The sequence below is a fragment of the Narcine bancroftii genome, chromosome 1 (assembly GCF_036971445.1).
Source record: "Narcine bancroftii isolate sNarBan1 chromosome 1, sNarBan1.hap1, whole genome shotgun sequence".
Taxonomy (NCBI): Eukaryota; Metazoa; Chordata; class Chondrichthyes; order Torpediniformes; family Narcinidae; genus Narcine; species Narcine bancroftii.
Genome location: NC_091469.1, coordinates 234,149,324 through 234,166,883, shown reverse-complemented (window position 1 = coordinate 234,166,883; position 17,560 = coordinate 234,149,324). Strand labels below are relative to the sequence as shown.

Genomic DNA, 17,560 nt, shown 5'->3' with positions numbered 1-17,560 from the left:
CAAAATGCTTTGTGATCGATGGCTTAACCTCTCAAAGGATTTCTACTGTCATTAAGATACAAAGATGAGGCTGCAGAAATACACAAATAAGCATAAAGAAAATCAGAACTTTACACAGCAGTGGGGTTAGGGCAAAAGATGGCAGCAAATGGGGACATGGGAAGAGAGAGGATGCTAGGCTATAATTTGATAAATACTGTTCTCACTTGAACTACTAAAATTTTCACTCTGTTTCAGAGTATTTAGAGGTATTTTGGGAAGGATTATTAGAGCAAGTTGCACACAAACATTTTAAAACACAGAATATTTGCAGGACTTTTACAGAGTGCTTTTTGCAAAAAAGCATACAGCTTGCCTGGTAGAGCATGTGATTTTTGCAGGGAAAGAGTTTTGCTCTCAGAGAGGGAGGGTGTGAAACAGAGAGGAGAGACACAGAAATCAGTTTTAGAATGACAAAGCTGGCAAACTGTTAGAAGACTGCCTGGTCAAAGGAGAAGACTGGCGGTGTGGAAGGTGACCTGAAAGAAAGAGGATCATCTGGAGAACCCTGAAGGGGGCAAGTTTCGTCAGTAAGACTGATTGGAAAGGTATCAGGTGCAAATGTCCTGGAACAAAAGGAATCTCTCTCAGAAAACCAAACAGAACCCTCCTGAGTGGTAACCATTTGCCTGTTAAGCACCAAAGACTGGTGAACTTTGTTAATGCTAACTTCTGTGCACAGTACAAGATTTGTTTGCAACCAGTGAGATTGGACTGTGATCTAAAGAACTTTTCTAATTTTAAATACACATTACACACAACTGCGCTTAGTATTGGAGGGGGGATTAAGTAGGTTAAGTAATAAGTTAAAGTTTAATTCTGTTTTTTTGTTTAAGTATAATTAAAAACTACTTTTGTTGAAGTGACCCTGTGTTGTGGTGCATATTTATTGCTGCTGGTTTTTGGGGTCCTCTGGACTCCGTAACAACTTTCCAAGATGAAAAAAATAAATTAATGCACCAAAAAACAGGTCTACTTGATTAATAGACACATTTTACAGAGGTACAATTCAGCAGCCGTTGAAAGTCTGTTTTATTTCAAGATTGGTGCTGAAAACTTCCTCATTTGGTGAATTGTGGTATTGCAAGGTATGGTGCATAGTCAAGCAACAAAAATCAATTTGTTCATATCGCTGAAAAATGCAAAATCTTAAGTGTATTCCTGCTATTTAAAATTCAAATTCTTCCTTTTCCCCACTAATACAAAATAAACAAATGAATCAAAATCACGCTTAAATTATTTCTATACACGTATTAAAACTGCAACGTGATAATTTGACACGAGGCTCTAAAAAATTGTGGATATCCAAGCATAATTGGAGATTCCAGACAAAAACAAGATGATAAACCGATAAATTATTTTTGATGAATTGCTCAGATTATTTCAAAAATAATCTGGGAAAAAAAACTTCCATGGCTTCCTTTATAATACTGAAACCATAACTTTCAATGACTATAAACAAATACTGCATCAAAAACATTGGTGCATGTGTATGTGCTATGAGACTTACCTTTCAGTCGTTCTAGTAGATCAATCTGTCCAGCAGAAGCCAGAGCCAGAGCATCTTCTTCAATGCTACCCTGCAGTTGTTTCAGGACCTCCTGTAGCACGAAGTGAAGCACAATCAGAATGGCTATAAACATAGCAAAACCAAATGCACAAGACAGGCTACATACTGCTCAGTAGCCATATAATGGAGCCTCCAGGTGCACAGAACCATCACCACCATCAGCTGCAATAAAACACACTTCTGGTCTGGTCTTGTCTCTAATTCCAGAAGAAACTGAAGTTAAATCTTGAACTAACAGTTCATATATCTACTATAACTCAGCACTTGAAGCCAACCTTCTCTGCTTTGGCAACTGTTACTTTGTCTATAAAATGAAATGGCTTTACTAATCTTGTACCAACATTTCCAATTTCTTAGTAAGAAGCGGTATTATGTTCTGGAAAAAAATATTTCCTAAAGATGTTTGTGATGTATAGGAAAAATATTCACTACAGATTTTTCACAAAGCACTCAATACAGAAATACAAAATTGATTTGCAGTTGAAATAATCGAGGAGGGTGTTGGATTACTGAGTTTCGTATCTTGAATATGAGAATACAAATCGGTGCAAATCCTTATGCAGACCACATCAGGATATTGCAAACAGATTGGGAATATCTGAAAAAAAACCTACTGGTCTGGAATGAGCAGAGAATGATCCTACTGGATTTGCAGCTCAAGTCCAAAGTGAAATGAGATTTATATAAATGAGTGTTATTTTCCTGTCATCTAGAAGTTCAGTGTGATGAGATGAAGGTTTTCAGGTTTTTAAAGAAAAATGATAATAGGGAGAAATTATTTCCAGTGTTAAGTAAGTTCATAACCTGCTATAGTAAAAAAAAATTAGAGCCAGACAAAGGCTCTACTTGCAAGAGTGGTCGGTTTTTTTTTCATACAAGGATAATGCAGTGGTGCAAGATCATCCATGATCATATTTGGTGATACAGTAGATGCAAGTGTCTGCATGGACTACATTTGTTTCTATTTCTTATATTCTTATGCCAAATAAAAAAATCTCTTCATAACACCAGATAACTCCATTAAATTAATATTTTAATTACTTGTATTACTCAAGACATTACAGTTTTTTTCCTCTCCTTCTAAACCAAAGCAGATGCTCTTTTCCAACAGCAATTTTTAGCTACACTTTGATGGCGTTGTTGAGTGCCTTCTTGAACCACTACAGTCCTTGAAGTACTGGTTTACCCACAATGCCATTTGAGATTTTGACCCAGTGATGAAGGAATACCTTTCCACATGTATTAATGTATTCAGGCAAATAGTCACATTGCCTCATAGCTCCATCTATCTTGGGACAATCCTGACCTCCGCTGGTGTTTGCACCTTCTTTTGATTGCATGGGTGTCCCCTGGGAGCTCCAATTTCTTCCCATATCCCAAAGACACAGTTTGATAGATTAATTGATGGCCATTATAAATTGCCCCCCTCCCCCCAGTATGCGGGTGAGTAGTAGAATCATGGAAGGGGTTGTTGATAGGACTTTGGAAAGAACAGAAAACTAGGAATAGTGATAACAGATGCCTGACAGTTGGCATGGTTGGCGGAAAAAAATATCACTTTCTGTGCTGAATGACTCATGATAAATAGCAACGATACAGTCCTTCAAAATCAGATGGAATGCAGATTTATCTCCTCAACACTCCTGTTGAATCCAATATTTGCCAGATATTTAAAGGATGAACTCTGACAATAATTCTGAATTTGAACTAAGCATGGGTCATCCTTTTGAAGGAGAAAATATAGAAATGCAACTCAATCATCAACATTCATACAACTCTGAGTATGGCCTACGTATACCAATAATTCAGTTTTGTTAGGACTCGAGAAAGATAATGAGGGACAAAAAGAAAAATTAAAGGAGGCATAAAAATATTTTAAAATCTATTTCATTCCAAAAATATTTTATGTACACTGCATTATCTTACCTGCTTTGTTTTGAAATTGTATGTTTGATGTAAATTTATTATATAGCCGATGGATATTTGCAGTGGTTTTTCCAACTTCAATAGAAAAGTAAAGCAATTGCTGAAACCATAGAGACACAATACTCTGACATCACTTATAAAACTAAACAAATGAAACTATAGTCATAGAATGTATTGATATTATCCCCCTAAAATTAAATGCTCTTTTTTTAAATTGAAGAAACTAGAGGTTAAGTGCCAAGAGCCTAAATTAGCTGATAAAAAGGATGAGCTTAAAAGGTGATATTAAGGTGAGATGCATGCAAAATTTTAGTTGTTATCTTGCCAATAATTATTTGATAGCGTACCTCAAGTTTTTATTTAAATATGAGCAATGATAAATTAATCACACTGTTAAAAGAGCAAAGAACTCATCTGCAAATTGCATCACATTTTAAATCTAGGAAATAGCATAGTAGAATTTTATGGCTCAGTGTGGGAAAAAAAACTTCTGTTACATTTGAATATAAACTAAACCATCTTGTGGAAATTCAATTCTATTCACAAATAGAGAAAGTACTGGATCTTCTTAAAAATATCAAGATTGATAAGTCCCTGGGGCCAGACTCGATATACTCCAGGTTGCTGTGGGAGTAGCTATGATCTTTGAATCCTCTTTGGCTACAGGGGAGGTGGTGGAGGATTGGAGAATGGCAAATGTACTGTGACAGAGTATATAGAGGTGTTTGGGAGATAAATTGGGAAAGGTTTGTTAGAACAGGTCACACACAAACATTTTAAAACACAGAATTTTTGCAGGAGCTTTTGCAAGAGTGTTCAGACTCATGATGGACTGTTATTTGCAAAAGGCAACAATTGTAACAACAGGCAGTAGCAGCTTTGTCTGGTAAAGAGAATTTACTGTCTGGAAGGTCATGAGATCTTTACAGGCAGAAAGTAGGAAAAATAGGCTTTGCTCTGAGTTGGAGGGCATGAGAGAGAGAGAGAGAAAGAGAGAGAGAGAGAGACAGACAGACAGACATCGGTTCCAGAGGGCCAAGCTGGCAAGCTTTGGAAGACGGCCTGGTCAAAGGAGAGGACTGGCTGTCTGGTGTTTCCCTTGGAATAGGTGAAACAGAAAGGAACTCTGTGGTGACCTGAAAGAAAGAGGTTATCATCTGGAGAACCCTGAAGGGGACAGGTTTCGTCAGCAAGACACTGGAGTGTCTGAATAAAAAGGAATCAGTTGTGGATGTCCTGGAACAACAAAAACTCTCTCTCTGAAAAACAACAAGAACCCTTCTGAGTGGTAACCATTTACCCATTAAGCACCAAAGCCTGGTTAACTTTATTAATGTTAACTTCTGTGCACAGTACAAGAATTGCCTGCAACCAGTGAGATTGGACTGTGAACCAAAGAACTTTGCTGAACTTACACACACATTACACACATGTGTGCTTAGAGTTAGAAGGGGGTTAAGTGACTCAATAGAGATAAGTTAAAGTTTGATTCTATTTTCATGTTCAAAAATAATTAAAAGCAACTTTTGTTTAAGTAACCCTTTGTCATTGTGCATATCTATTGCTGCTGGGTTTTGGGTCCTGTGGACTCGTAACAATACCAGTAATCCCCTTGTTTAAAAAAAAAAGGTAATAGAGAGAATCCTGGGAATTATAGACCAGTGAGCTTTACATCAGTGGTGTGCGAACTATTAGAGAGTATTCTTAAGGATAGGATCTATGAGCATTTGTAGAAATAGTCTACTCAAGGATATTCAACATGGCCTTGTGAAGAAAATGTTGTGCCTCATGATCCTAATTAAGTTTTTTTCAGGAGGTAACAAAAGAAATTGATGAGGATAGTGCAGTAAATGTGGTCTACGTGGATTTGAGCAAAGCATTTGACAAGGTCCCCCACGAGACTCATCCAGAGAGTCATGAGGCATGGGATCAGTGAAACCATGGCTATGTGGATAAAAATTGGCTTGCAGGAAGAAACCAGAGAATAGTAATAGAAGGAAAGTATCCTGCCTGGAGGTCAATGATTCGTGGAGTGGCACAAGGATCTGTTCTGGGTCACTTGCTCTTTGTGATTTTTATAAATGACCTAGGTGATGAAGTGGAAGAATGGGCAAGTTTTCAGAGGTTGGAGGAGCTGTAGGTTACAAGAGGATATAGACAGGATGCAGAGTTGGACAGAAAAGTGGCAGATGGAGTTCAATCTGGAAAAGTGTGAGTTGATGTATTTTGAAAGGACAAACCAGAAGGGCGAGTACAAGGTTAATGGTTGGTTACTTAAGAATGTGGATGAACAGAGAGACCTTGGGGTTCAAATCCATATATCCCTCAAGATCACTGCATAGGTTGATAGGATAGTTAAAAAGGCCTATGGGATGCTGGGTTTCATTAATGGGGGATTGTGTTCAGGAGTAGAGAGGTCATGTTGAAACTCTACAAATCTCTGGTGAGATCAGACTTAGAGCATTGTGTTCAGTGTTTACCTTATTATAGGAAGAATGTGGAAGCTATGGAGAGGGTGCAGAGGAGATTTACCAGGATGTTACCTGGATGGAAACAAGTTTTATGAGGCAAGGTTAGTAGAGCTGGGACTTATCTCTTTGGAGCATAGAAGGAAGAGAGGAAACTTGATAGAGATCTACAAGATTATGAGAGCCAGCACCTGTTTCCCATGCCAGGAAGAGCAAACACCAGAGGACAAATGTACAAAGTTAAGGCAGGGAAGTTTAGGGGAGACATCAGGGGTGGTTTTTTTTTAAATACACAGAGAGTTGCAGATGCCTGGAATGCCTTTTCAGGAATGGTGATCCTATGGTGGTTGCATTAGACGTTTATAGGTTTGAGTAGGATTTTTTATTTAAGGTGTTAGAAAAGTTTAAATTCGGCCTTTTTTTTATTGGTTGGGTGAAAGCTTTATATACAAACCCGATTGCTAGGGTGGTGACAAATGGTCAGATTTCTTTACATTTAGGTTGACTCGTTCAACTCAGCAGGGCTGCCCATTGTCACCTGCCTTATTTGCGTTGGCTATTGAACCATGAGCTCACACTATTAGGCAAAATGATGAAATTAGAGGGATGAAGGCTATGAATGAAGAATATAAGATTAACTTATTTGCAGATGATGTATTGATATATTTGACAGAACCAGAACGGTCATTGAAGCAGTTACAAGAGTGTTTGTCGAAATTTGGAGAATTGTCAGGATATAAAGTTAATTGGGATAAAAGTGACATTTTACAAGTTGGAATAGGAGATTATTCAGAATTTAAAATTATTACAAAATTAAGGTGGACAAATAAAATTAAATATTTAGGTGTACTTGTAGACATTAATTATCAGTCATTGTATCAGTTAAATTATGTGCCTATATTAAAACGGATTAAAGCAGATTTGATTAAGTGGAAAGATCTTCCATTAACTTTGATTGGTAGGGTCAATTGTATTAAAATGAATATTTTCCCCCGAATTCAATATTTATTTCAGTTGTTTACTTTCAAAAGTTTTTTTCAGGATTTAAATAAGGTAGTGCAGGAGTTTTCATGGAAAGGTAAATTAGCTTGAGTGGCATTGTATAAACTTACATGGAAATATGCATTAGGTAGACTTCAGTTACCACATTTTCAAAATTATTATGAAGCATCCCAGTTGAAGTTTATTAGCAGGCTGATGGATCTAGATTATCCTCCTAGCTGGGCTAAGGTGGAAATGGCATGTATTTCAGAGGTACATGAATTTATATTTCGTTGTAATTTGAATTTGCTACAGGAATATAAATGAAACATTTGTTAAAGATCTGGATTTTAAAAAATAGGGTTTTGGGATCAAAAAATAAATTATCAATTTTAACTTCATTGTATAACAATCAGCTTATTATTCCTTTTTCAATGTTTAATAATTATTTAAGGAGTTGGGATTTTAAGGGTATAAAGACAATACAGGATTGTTTTGAAGAGGGACAATTTCTTTCTTTTAATCAATTGAGAGAAAGATTTGATATATCTGTAAATTCTTTGTTTGTGTATTACCAACTTAGAGCCTTGGTAAAGGATAATTATGGTAGAGAGATGAATTTACCCACTTTGTTGAGATTTGAGTCTTTGATTTCCTCTGTACCAAAGAAGGGTTATATTTCGGTTATGTACAATTTGTTACAAGATGATATGGATAAACCGGATTGGGAAAAATTGAAACTTAAATGGGAGAGTGATTTAGTGTTTATTTTTCCTGAATAAGATTGGGTGGATAGGTGTCAGGACAATGTAATCAAATTGACAAATGTAAGATATGGAATGGCTAATTATAATTTTTTACATCAATTATATTGGACTCCGGAGAAACTGAAAAAATATGGGTTTAGTAATTCAGATTTATGTTTTGGATGTGATTCATGTATTGGAACTTTTTTACATGCTGTTTGGACTTGTGTTAAAGTTCAACCATTTTGGCAAGGAATTAAAGTAGTTTTGGAAAAATTGTATAACTTTACATTACCATTACTGAGGCGCCTGCAAGCTCACACCAAAACACAAGAGAAACTTGTCCGTGAACTACTCTTTGCAGACGATGCCGCTTTAATTGCCCATTCAGAGCCAGCTCTTCAGCGCTTGACGTCCTGCTTTGCGGAAACTGCCAAAATGTTTGGCCTGGAAGTCAGCCTGAAGAAATCTGAGGTCCTCCATCAGCCAGGTCCCCACCATGACTACCAGCCCCCCCACATCTCCATTGGGCACACAAAACTCAAAACGGTCAACCAGTTTACCTATCTCGGCTGCACCATTTCATCAGATGCAAGGATCGACAATGAGATAGACAACAGACTCGCCAAGGCAAATAGCGCCTTTGGAAGACTACACAAAAGAGTCGGAAAAACAACCAACTGAAAAACTGCACAAAGATAAGCGTATACAGAGCCGTTGTCATACCCACACTCCTGTTCGGCACCGAATCTTCTACCGGCATCAACTACGGCTCCTAGAACGCTTCCACCAGCGTTGTCTCCGCTCCATCCTCAACGTCCATTGGAGCGCTTTCATCCCTAACGTCGAAGTACTCGAGATGGCAGAGGTCGACAGCATCGAGTCCACGCTGCTGAAGATCCAGCTGCGCTGGGTGGGTCACGTCTCCAGAATGGAGGACCATCGCCTTCCCAAGATCGTGTTATATGGCGAGCTCTCCACTGGCCACCGTGACAGAGGTGCACCAAAGAAAAGGTACAAGGACTGCCTAAAGAAATCTCTTGGTGCCTGCCACATTGACCACTGCCAGTGGGCTGATATCGCCTCAAACCGTGCATCTTGGCGCCTCACAGTTTGGCGGGCAGCAACCTCCTTTGAAGAAGACCGCAGAGCCCACCTCACTGACAAAAGGCAAAGGAGGAAAAACCCAACACCCAACCCCAACCAACCAATTTTCCCCTGCAGCCGCTGCAACCTTGTCTGCCTGTCCCGCATCGGACTCGTCAGCCACAAACGAGCCTGCAGCTGACGTGGACTTTTTACCCCCTCCATAAATCTTTGTCCGCGAAGCCAAGCCAAAGAAGAAGAAGATCCAATGATTTTTTGTTGGGTAATTTGATTTCGTTGAGGGGATTAGGTTTGGATAAAATTCAAATTGCTTTTGTACATTTGGTGTTATCAGTAGCGCGTAAATGTGTTGCGAGTACTTGGAAAGACAATAGAGAGATTAATATACTACGTTGGCATAATGAATTGAAAGCTTGTATTGTTATGGAAAAATTGCTTATAATTTACATGATAATTATTCCCTTTTTGTTACAAATGGTCTCTGTATTTGAAATATATGCATTTAGATATACTTTGAATTGTTTTCAACATTTATAAAAAAAAATTATATATAATTTATATTTTGGCTCCCCTTAAGGGAGTGAGAGGGTGGGTTTGGGGTTTATCTTTGTAAAATCAATTTTTGATGATTATTGGACTGTATGTTATTTTTTTTTAAATCTTTAAATCAAGTTTGGAAAAAAAAGGGGATGGAGGTGGAGGCTGAAACATTGGAGGCATTTAAGAGACTCTTAGACAGGCACATAGATGAAAGAAATATTTTCTCCCCAAATAAAAATGAATGTCTACATCCATTTTTTTTTAAAATGGGATTTTGCCCCATCCCCTAGTTTTGAAGGACGTGAAAACACAGGGACAATGTTCATTTGAGATCGAGGAGCAGTGAACAGTTTTCTCTCAGAAGGCCATGGTTGCAGCCATGTTCTTCAGCAGCCCAGATATTAAGTTAGGGGCTCCAAGGAAGCAGGGGATCAGCACAGGACACCAGTGCAAGAGGAATATACTACCACACCCCTGGGAGATGACCCTATCAGATAGGAAATCATAGCAGTAGACCAGGCTCCAGCACGGAGCCTGGCAGCCAAAGGCCTCACACTAGTCTGTAGGCTGCTGAAGACAGGTATCAGGACTGCTTCCTAATTGCCTCAGAGGTTCAGAACCAGAGATCAAGGAGGGTGATGTGGACGCTTTGTGTTCAGGCTCAGCACAGGAGTCCGTGCAGCTCTGGAGGCACAAGAGGTAACAGACTGGAGGATGCAGTGGGATTCATGGATGGTCAATGCCTCTGAAGGGACTTCCTTTTGGTTCTCTTTCTTGGCTTAATAGTGGCATTGGTCTGGTAGCACATCTTTCTGAGTAATTTTTTGTGCATTTTGTTAAATGGAATCTTGATTTTTTGGACCATTACTTTACCACCCAATAGAAAGACTTGAGAAAGATCACTGCAGGTACTGAAATGTTAGTTTATTATCATCTGACTATACATAAACAACCACAAAACAGCATTTCTCTGGACGACAGTGCACACATAATAATCAAATATACATACAGATAAAATTTAAAATCAATATAAATATTTTGGAATGCTGAGTAGAAGTTACAATCAGATCAGCCATGATTGTATCATGAAGGCATGAAGAGCAGAGACCTTCTCTTGCTCATAAGTTGCATGTTTGTCTACCTTTCTTCTTTTGAACTTAAAAGGATAGAATTTCATCTGTGCTCTTTAATTACATGTGAATTGTTTGATTACAAATTTAAAACTGCGGAGCACAGGGAAAAAAGTATCTTTGTCCCAAACATTATGGAGGGCACTCTATGTTAGCATCAACAAAGGTTTTGCTTCCTTCAAGATTTTTCAGAGATCTCTCAAAAATAGAGTTTTTGCATAACACTGCCAGAGACTAAATTGGCATCTGGAACTTGACAACAGTGTGGGGGAAGCCAGCAGAGTTGGCTCTGCGTATGTGAAGTGTTAAGATGGTGGGAATGCAAGCACTCCATGAAAGCACAATCCAGCCCATTACATTAATCTATAAAGTCTAAATTTTTAGTGCTAGCATAAAGTAGATTTGATTTCAACAGAGAAAACATTCAATTTGCTTCCAGCTACAATCTAGTTATAACATCTTCAGAGCAATTCACAGCCATTGAAGTACAAATATCCTTCCAATTTGTTTATGACACAAATAACACTGACATAAATACAGATATGCTTGATTTTCCACAATGGAGACAAGAATTCACCAGGATACAAAGAACTTTGCAGCTTATTTTTGGAAAGGTGCCATGTGCATCGACCCGAGGGAATTAAGGCTTTAAATCCGGATTACGTTCATACTCCTGCAGTTGTATTCAACTCTGATTTGGGACTCGGGAGGCAAGGGTCAATGAAGTATTAAGAATCACAGCACAAATATAGGTAAAATAATGTTAAATGAGCATTACAATTTATACATAAATACACCAGCATAGAACCTTTAACAAATGAAAATGTCCTAAGCAGGCTCTCAGAAGTGGATTGTAGCACAAATATATATTTGAAGTACGTACGCAGCAAAATTAAGGAGAACCGTTAACCTGAAGAAAATTCACTGATTAAATGAAATGAAGCTTTCGCTTCTCTACAAGATTAAAAAAATAAATTCTCGTCAACATAATTGTTAATTATATTTTAAATAATGCTTATTGCACAATGTCCTGCAATGGATAATGCATAACAATATTTTGCATGCCACACCTTACATAGAAAGTGTCTGGGAATAGATTTGAAAATGGCTATCCAATTACAAATGATACATTACAGTAAATTCTCTTTCATACTGTTAACTTTAAGCAACTTTTTGTGAAAGTTTCAGAAATATTCAGTACACAAATTCAATTGTGGTTACCTGATTAAATACAGACCCTTATTTTTTGAAAGGTGCCATGCACATCGACCCGTGAGGGAACACAGGCCTCAGTTAAGTCAGGATTTACGTGTTCAAGCTCTTGATATTCAACTCATTGATTTGGGACACAGGAGGCCCTCAGAGTTCTCACCTAAATTTATATCCCTCCCGATGCCGATTACAAGCAGGAACTTGTGGAGCTGCATGAGAAGGCCTACCCCAAACACACAAAAATCTCAGTTGGTGACTTTAAGCAGGCCTATCTCAAGAAAACTTCCCAACTACCACCAGCATGTAGCCTGCTGTATCAAAGGTCCCAGTACACTCAAACACTGCTACACCAAGATAAGGACAAACTACCGTTCTTTCCCGAGACCGCATTTTGGCAAGTCAGATCATCTAGCTGTGCTCCTTTTGCCTTTACACAGACAGAGCCTAAAAAGAGAGGCTCTGGAGACCAGGACAAGAGGACACCCAGGCATAGATGCAACAAAACACCAGGTGAAGGACAGCTTTCGGGCCAGGAATGTCCGACCAGATAGATGGGAAAGTGCAGTCGTGTGTGGGTTGCAACCATACTAGGCCACACCAGCAAAAGGAGCCACTGCAACTGCACCCAGTGCACAGTGGCAACGAATATTTTCGAGTGGCATGGACAGCACTACCTGGTATTGACCGACTCATACTCTGGCTGGTTTGAAATAGACTTATTGCAAACTACCACTTCAGAAGCAGTGATCAAGAACTGAGTCACCATTTCTCAGTACATGGAGCCTGTCCACGTACTCCTGTCCAGAAATGGTGGCCAGTTCACTAGTCAGACATTTCGTGATTTTGCCTCCTTATGAGATTTCAAGCACATTACTAGCAGCCCAGAATATCCTCAGTCCAATGGGCTTGCTGTAAGAAGTGTCAAGCAACTCATGGATCGCTGTTACAGAGACAAATCAGATTCCTTCCTCAGTTTGCTGAACCTGAAAAATGTCCCTTGGGATAACCCGGCACAGCGTTTGATATCCTGCCAGACCAGGACAACTCTTCCGGTAGCTAAGAAGCTTTTGGAGCCTCACATCAAGGACCTTCAGGACATTAATGCTCAGCTACTATGCAAACACCTTACAGAGAAAAAATATTATGACAGGTCAACCAGGGCACTGACACCCCTTGCTGAAGGGCAGTTGGTTCGGCTCCAGACTCCAGAAGGGTACGACCGCCAAGGCATTGCAACAAGCCGAGGTCATACCTCATCAAGTCAGGGAGAAAAACATACCAGAGGAATAGAAGCACATGCTCCCAGTCAAAGAACCAATATTTTTGAATGAATATTGAGACCCAGAAATAGTGGGGAGCCCCATCTCTGTTCCAGAGGAAGTCATGAGCGACACAGACAGCATCCCAACAACCGCAAACGAGGGTGATTTTCCAGTGGAGCTGCGGCAAGTCTCAACTTCCAAAGAAGATTCTATAAGGTGTGGGTGGGGCATGTTTGCAGGTCTAACCCACAATATCAGGAGGACTGGGCCAGACATGTATATATTTTGCTTAGTTGCTGTTGGTTTGATATATGTAGATGTGGAATACAATATGTGTGGGGGCCAGCTCAAGAAAGGGGATGTAGGCAGCTGTTGTTATGGCTATTCTACTCCTGCTCCAATGCACTGCAGCCTCCGTATTTAGTGGTGTAATGCGCATGTGCAAGGTACCCGGTTGGTTAGTGGGGAGTATATGTAAGGCTGTGGATGCAAGCTCTCTCCCCTTCCCAGTGATGTAAATACGTTGATCTTGTCCAGTAAAACATTTGTTGCATCTACCGACTCTACTCATTATGTGAAGCACAATAATGAACAGCAAGAGGCTGAAGAACGGTTGCAGGACTTTTTAGAGTCAGCAGGTTGGGCGGTGTTCAAAGACTAAGCTGAGGATCTGAATAATTACACCAGGGCTGTCACAGACTATCAAATCAGCTGTTGGCGAGTCTGTCCCCACCAAATCCTTCAGGATTTTCCCCAACCAGAAACCCTGGATGAACAATGAAATCCAGAACCTGCTGAGAGCCAGATCACAGGGATTTAAGTCCAGAGTCCCAGATGAATACAGAAGGAGCAGGTATGACCTATAGAAAGCCATCTCCTGGGTGGAGTTTCCAAACGTAAGTGGAAACAATGAAGGATACCTGACAGGATTGTCGCGGCCTAAATGACATAACCTGCTACAAAACCAAATCCGGTGCAATAGGAAACGGCAAAGCTTCATTGCCAGATAAACTCGATGTCACCTGATTCGGCCACAAGAACAAGAAAGAACCACCACTACGTAACCCATGTCCCCTGACAATCCTCTCCTCTGTATCAGAGGATGATATGCAGACTGCCTTAAGGAGAGTGAATTCAAGGAAAGCATCCGGTCCAGACAGGGTACTGAAAATTTCTGCTGACCAACTTGCCAATGTACGCATGGACATCTTCAACATTTCATTCTGGCAGTGCATGGCAACTACCTGTTTCAAACAGGCATCAATTGTACCTGTCCCCAAGGAAAGTGAGGTAATCTGCCTAAATGACTATTGACCAGTGGCACTCACATCAACAGTGATGAAATGTTTTGAAAGGCTGGTGTTGAAGCATATCAGCTTCTGTCTGAGCAACAACATGGACCTGTTCTAATTTGCCTATCATAGCAACTGGTCTACAGCAGATGCTATCTCACTGGTTCTACATAAAGCCCTGGAGCATCTGGACAGCAAAGATGCAGACACCAGAATGCTCTTTATCGACTACAGTCAAGCATTTAACACCATCATGCCCTCAAAATTAATCAGCAAACTCCAAGACCTGGGACTCAACACCCCACTGTGTAATTGGATCCTTGATTTCCTCACCTAAAGACCACAATCAGTGAGGATTGGTAGAAGCATTTCTTCCACAACTCCATCAGCATCAAAGCACCACAGGACTATGTTCTTAGCCCCCTGCTCTACACCATCGACAAATTTGCTGTTAATACCACATTATTAGCTCACACCAAGACACAAGAGAAACTTGTCCATGAACTACTCTTTGCAGACAATGCCGCTTTAGTTGCCCATTCAGAGCCAGCTCTTCAGCGCTTGACGTCCTGCTTTGCGGAAACTGCCAAAATGTTTGGCCTGGAAGTCAGCCTGAAGAAAACTGAGGTCCTCCATCAGCCAGCTCCCCACCATGACTACCAGCCCCCCCACATCTCCATTGGGCACACAAAACTCAAAACGGTCAACCAGTTTACCTATCTCGGCTGCACCATTTCATCAGATGCAAGGATCGACAATGAGATAGACAACAGACTCGCCAAGGCAAATAACGCCTTTGGAAGACTACACAAAAGAGTCTGGAAAAACAACCAACTGAAAAACCTCACAAAGATAAGCGTATACAGAGCCGTTGTCATACCCACACTCCTGTTCGGCTCCGAATCATGGGTCCTCTACCGGCATCACCTACGGCTCCTAGAACGCTTCCACCAGCGTTGTCTCCGCTCCATCCTCAACATCCATTGGAGCGCTTTCATCCCTAACGTCGAAGTACTCGAGATGGCAGAGGTCGACAGCATCGAGTCCACGCTGCTGAAGATCCAGCTGCGCTGGGTGGGTCACGTCTCCAGAATGGAGGACCATCGCCTTCCCAAGATTGTGTTATATGGCGAGCTCTCCACTGGCCACCGTGACAGAGGTGCACCAAAGAAAAGATACAAGGACTGCCTAAAGAAATCTCTTGGTGCCTGCCACATTGACCACCGCCAGTGGGCTGATATCGCCTCAAACCGTGCATCTTGGCGCCTCACAGTTTGGCGGGCAGCAACCTCCTTTGAAGAAGACCGCAGAGCCCACCTCACTGACAAAAGGCAAAGGAGGAAAAACCCAACACCCAACCCCAACCAACTTTCCCCTGCAGCCGCTGCAACCGTGTCTGCCTGTCCCGCATCGGACTTGTCAGCCACAAACGAGCCTGCAGCTGACGTGGACTTTTTACCCCCTCCATAAATCTTCGTCCACGAAGCCAAGCCAAAGGAAGGAAAGTATTGTATAAAAAATGGGGAAAGAGTTAGCAAACATGAGGGTGATTAATTAACTTGGCTGACTGATGCACCAAGAACAATCAAACTTTAACTTATTACTATTAACTTAACCCCCTTCTAATTCTAAAAACTGCATTCATTTTTTAAAAAACTTTATCTTTAACTGCAGTTTGATCATATTTTATCCAAAAGAAACATTGATCTTTATTCCTGAGCAGTGAACATTTATCTTTCGGGCACCAAAGCCTGGTGAACTTTTTACAAATCAGTGAACCGGTGCGGACTCGAAAGGCCAACATGGCCTGTTTCCGCTCCATAAATGGTTATATGTATGTAATGTGCATATGTTCAGGAAAGTCCTTTGATTCACAGCCCAATCTCAACTCTCACTCATCCAAGTTACCCTGTATCAGTCAATTCTTATACTGTACACAGAATTTAACATATATGAATTTTCGCTAGGCTCTGGTGCTTAAAGGTAAATGGTTACCACTCAGGAAGGTTCTCATTAGTTTCAGAGAAAGACTGGTTGCTCGTTGGACACACACACAAACTGATTTCCTCTGATCTGCCACTTCAGTGTCTTACCAAAGAAACTTGACCCATCAAGGGTTTTCCAAATGATAAAATGAGGAAACAAATGGTAAAACTAAACAAAAATGGGAACAAGATTTAAATATAAAGATAAAAAAGGAAACATGGGAGAAGTTATGCTCTGGAACGATGAGAAATACAATAAATACGAGGCTGCGTATGATACAATATAATTGGTTACACAGACTATACATTACACCGCAAAAGTTAAATAAATGGGACCCAACAGTATCTGATAGATGTTTTCGATGTAAAAAAGAAAGGGGAACAACAATTCATGCAATCTGGACATGTGAGAGAGTAGAAAAATTTTGGGATGATCTCAATCAGATATTAAATAAAATAACAGAAAACAATATACCAAAGAATCCAGAGATCTTTCTCCTAAGTAACATAAAAAATAAAGAATTTGGAATTGACTTGGAGGATGCACAAAAAAGATTTGTTAAGATAGCCCTAGCCGTAGCAAAAAAATGTATTATGTCAACCTGGAAATTGGAAGATAATTTGAAAATACAACAATGGTATATAGAAATGAATAAATGTATTCCATTAGAAAAAATAACATATAGTTTAAGAAATAATATTGAAATATTCGAACAAGTATGGGAGCCTTACATTAAATACAATAGCGAAAACCTACCGGGAACAAACATTACCTAAGTTGATGGAAGGAGAAGAAAAGAAAAGAATGGACTCAGTAGAATTTCTGGTGTATTTTTGTTGAATGACAACATTGTCTAACTGAATTAATGCAACCTAGATTGTATAACTAAAATGGATGAGAGGGGGGGGGATGGGGGGGTGGCTTGGGAGGAGGGAGGGGGGAGGGAGAAAAAGTCACTGTAAATGTGTGGAAAAGAAAAAGTGTATATCATGGCTATTGTGATTTATGGTGTGAAAAATAAAAAATTAAAAATAAAAAAAAAAAATAAAAAAAGGGTTTTCCAAATGATAAGCTCTTCTTCCAGGTCACCACAGAATTCCTCTTCTTTCCCTTATTTCAAGAGAAACACTCTAACCAGCCATTTCCTCTTGTAAGGACTACAAGAGTTTTGAACAGGCTGAACTCAGAATTCACAACTCATCTTCAAAATGGGGTTTTCAACAAGGTTGCCAGCTTGTCATGTTGCAGCCTCAAAAGACACTGTAGAGGTGCCTCTCTTTCTAAAAGAGAAATCCCATTTG

At 39.9% G+C, this 17,560-nt stretch overlaps 1 protein-coding gene across 5 annotated transcripts in view; it reads right to left on the bottom strand.

Moving 5' to 3' along the window:
- apc (APC regulator of WNT signaling pathway) overlaps positions 1 to 17,560 on the bottom strand; it is a 191,553-nt gene that overhangs the window by 82,522 nt on the left and 91,471 nt on the right. For 4 of the 5 annotated variants that reach the window (XM_069892850.1, XM_069892860.1, XM_069892878.1 and 1 more), the window contains one exon: positions 1,550 to 1,640. The exons of the other annotated variant lie outside the window; for it this stretch is intronic. In XM_069892850.1, coding sequence (XP_069748951.1) covers positions 1,550 to 1,640 — 91 coding nt within the window. The remainder of the gene's footprint in view (positions 1 to 1,549; positions 1,641 to 17,560) is intronic. 5 annotated transcript variants of the gene reach the window in all.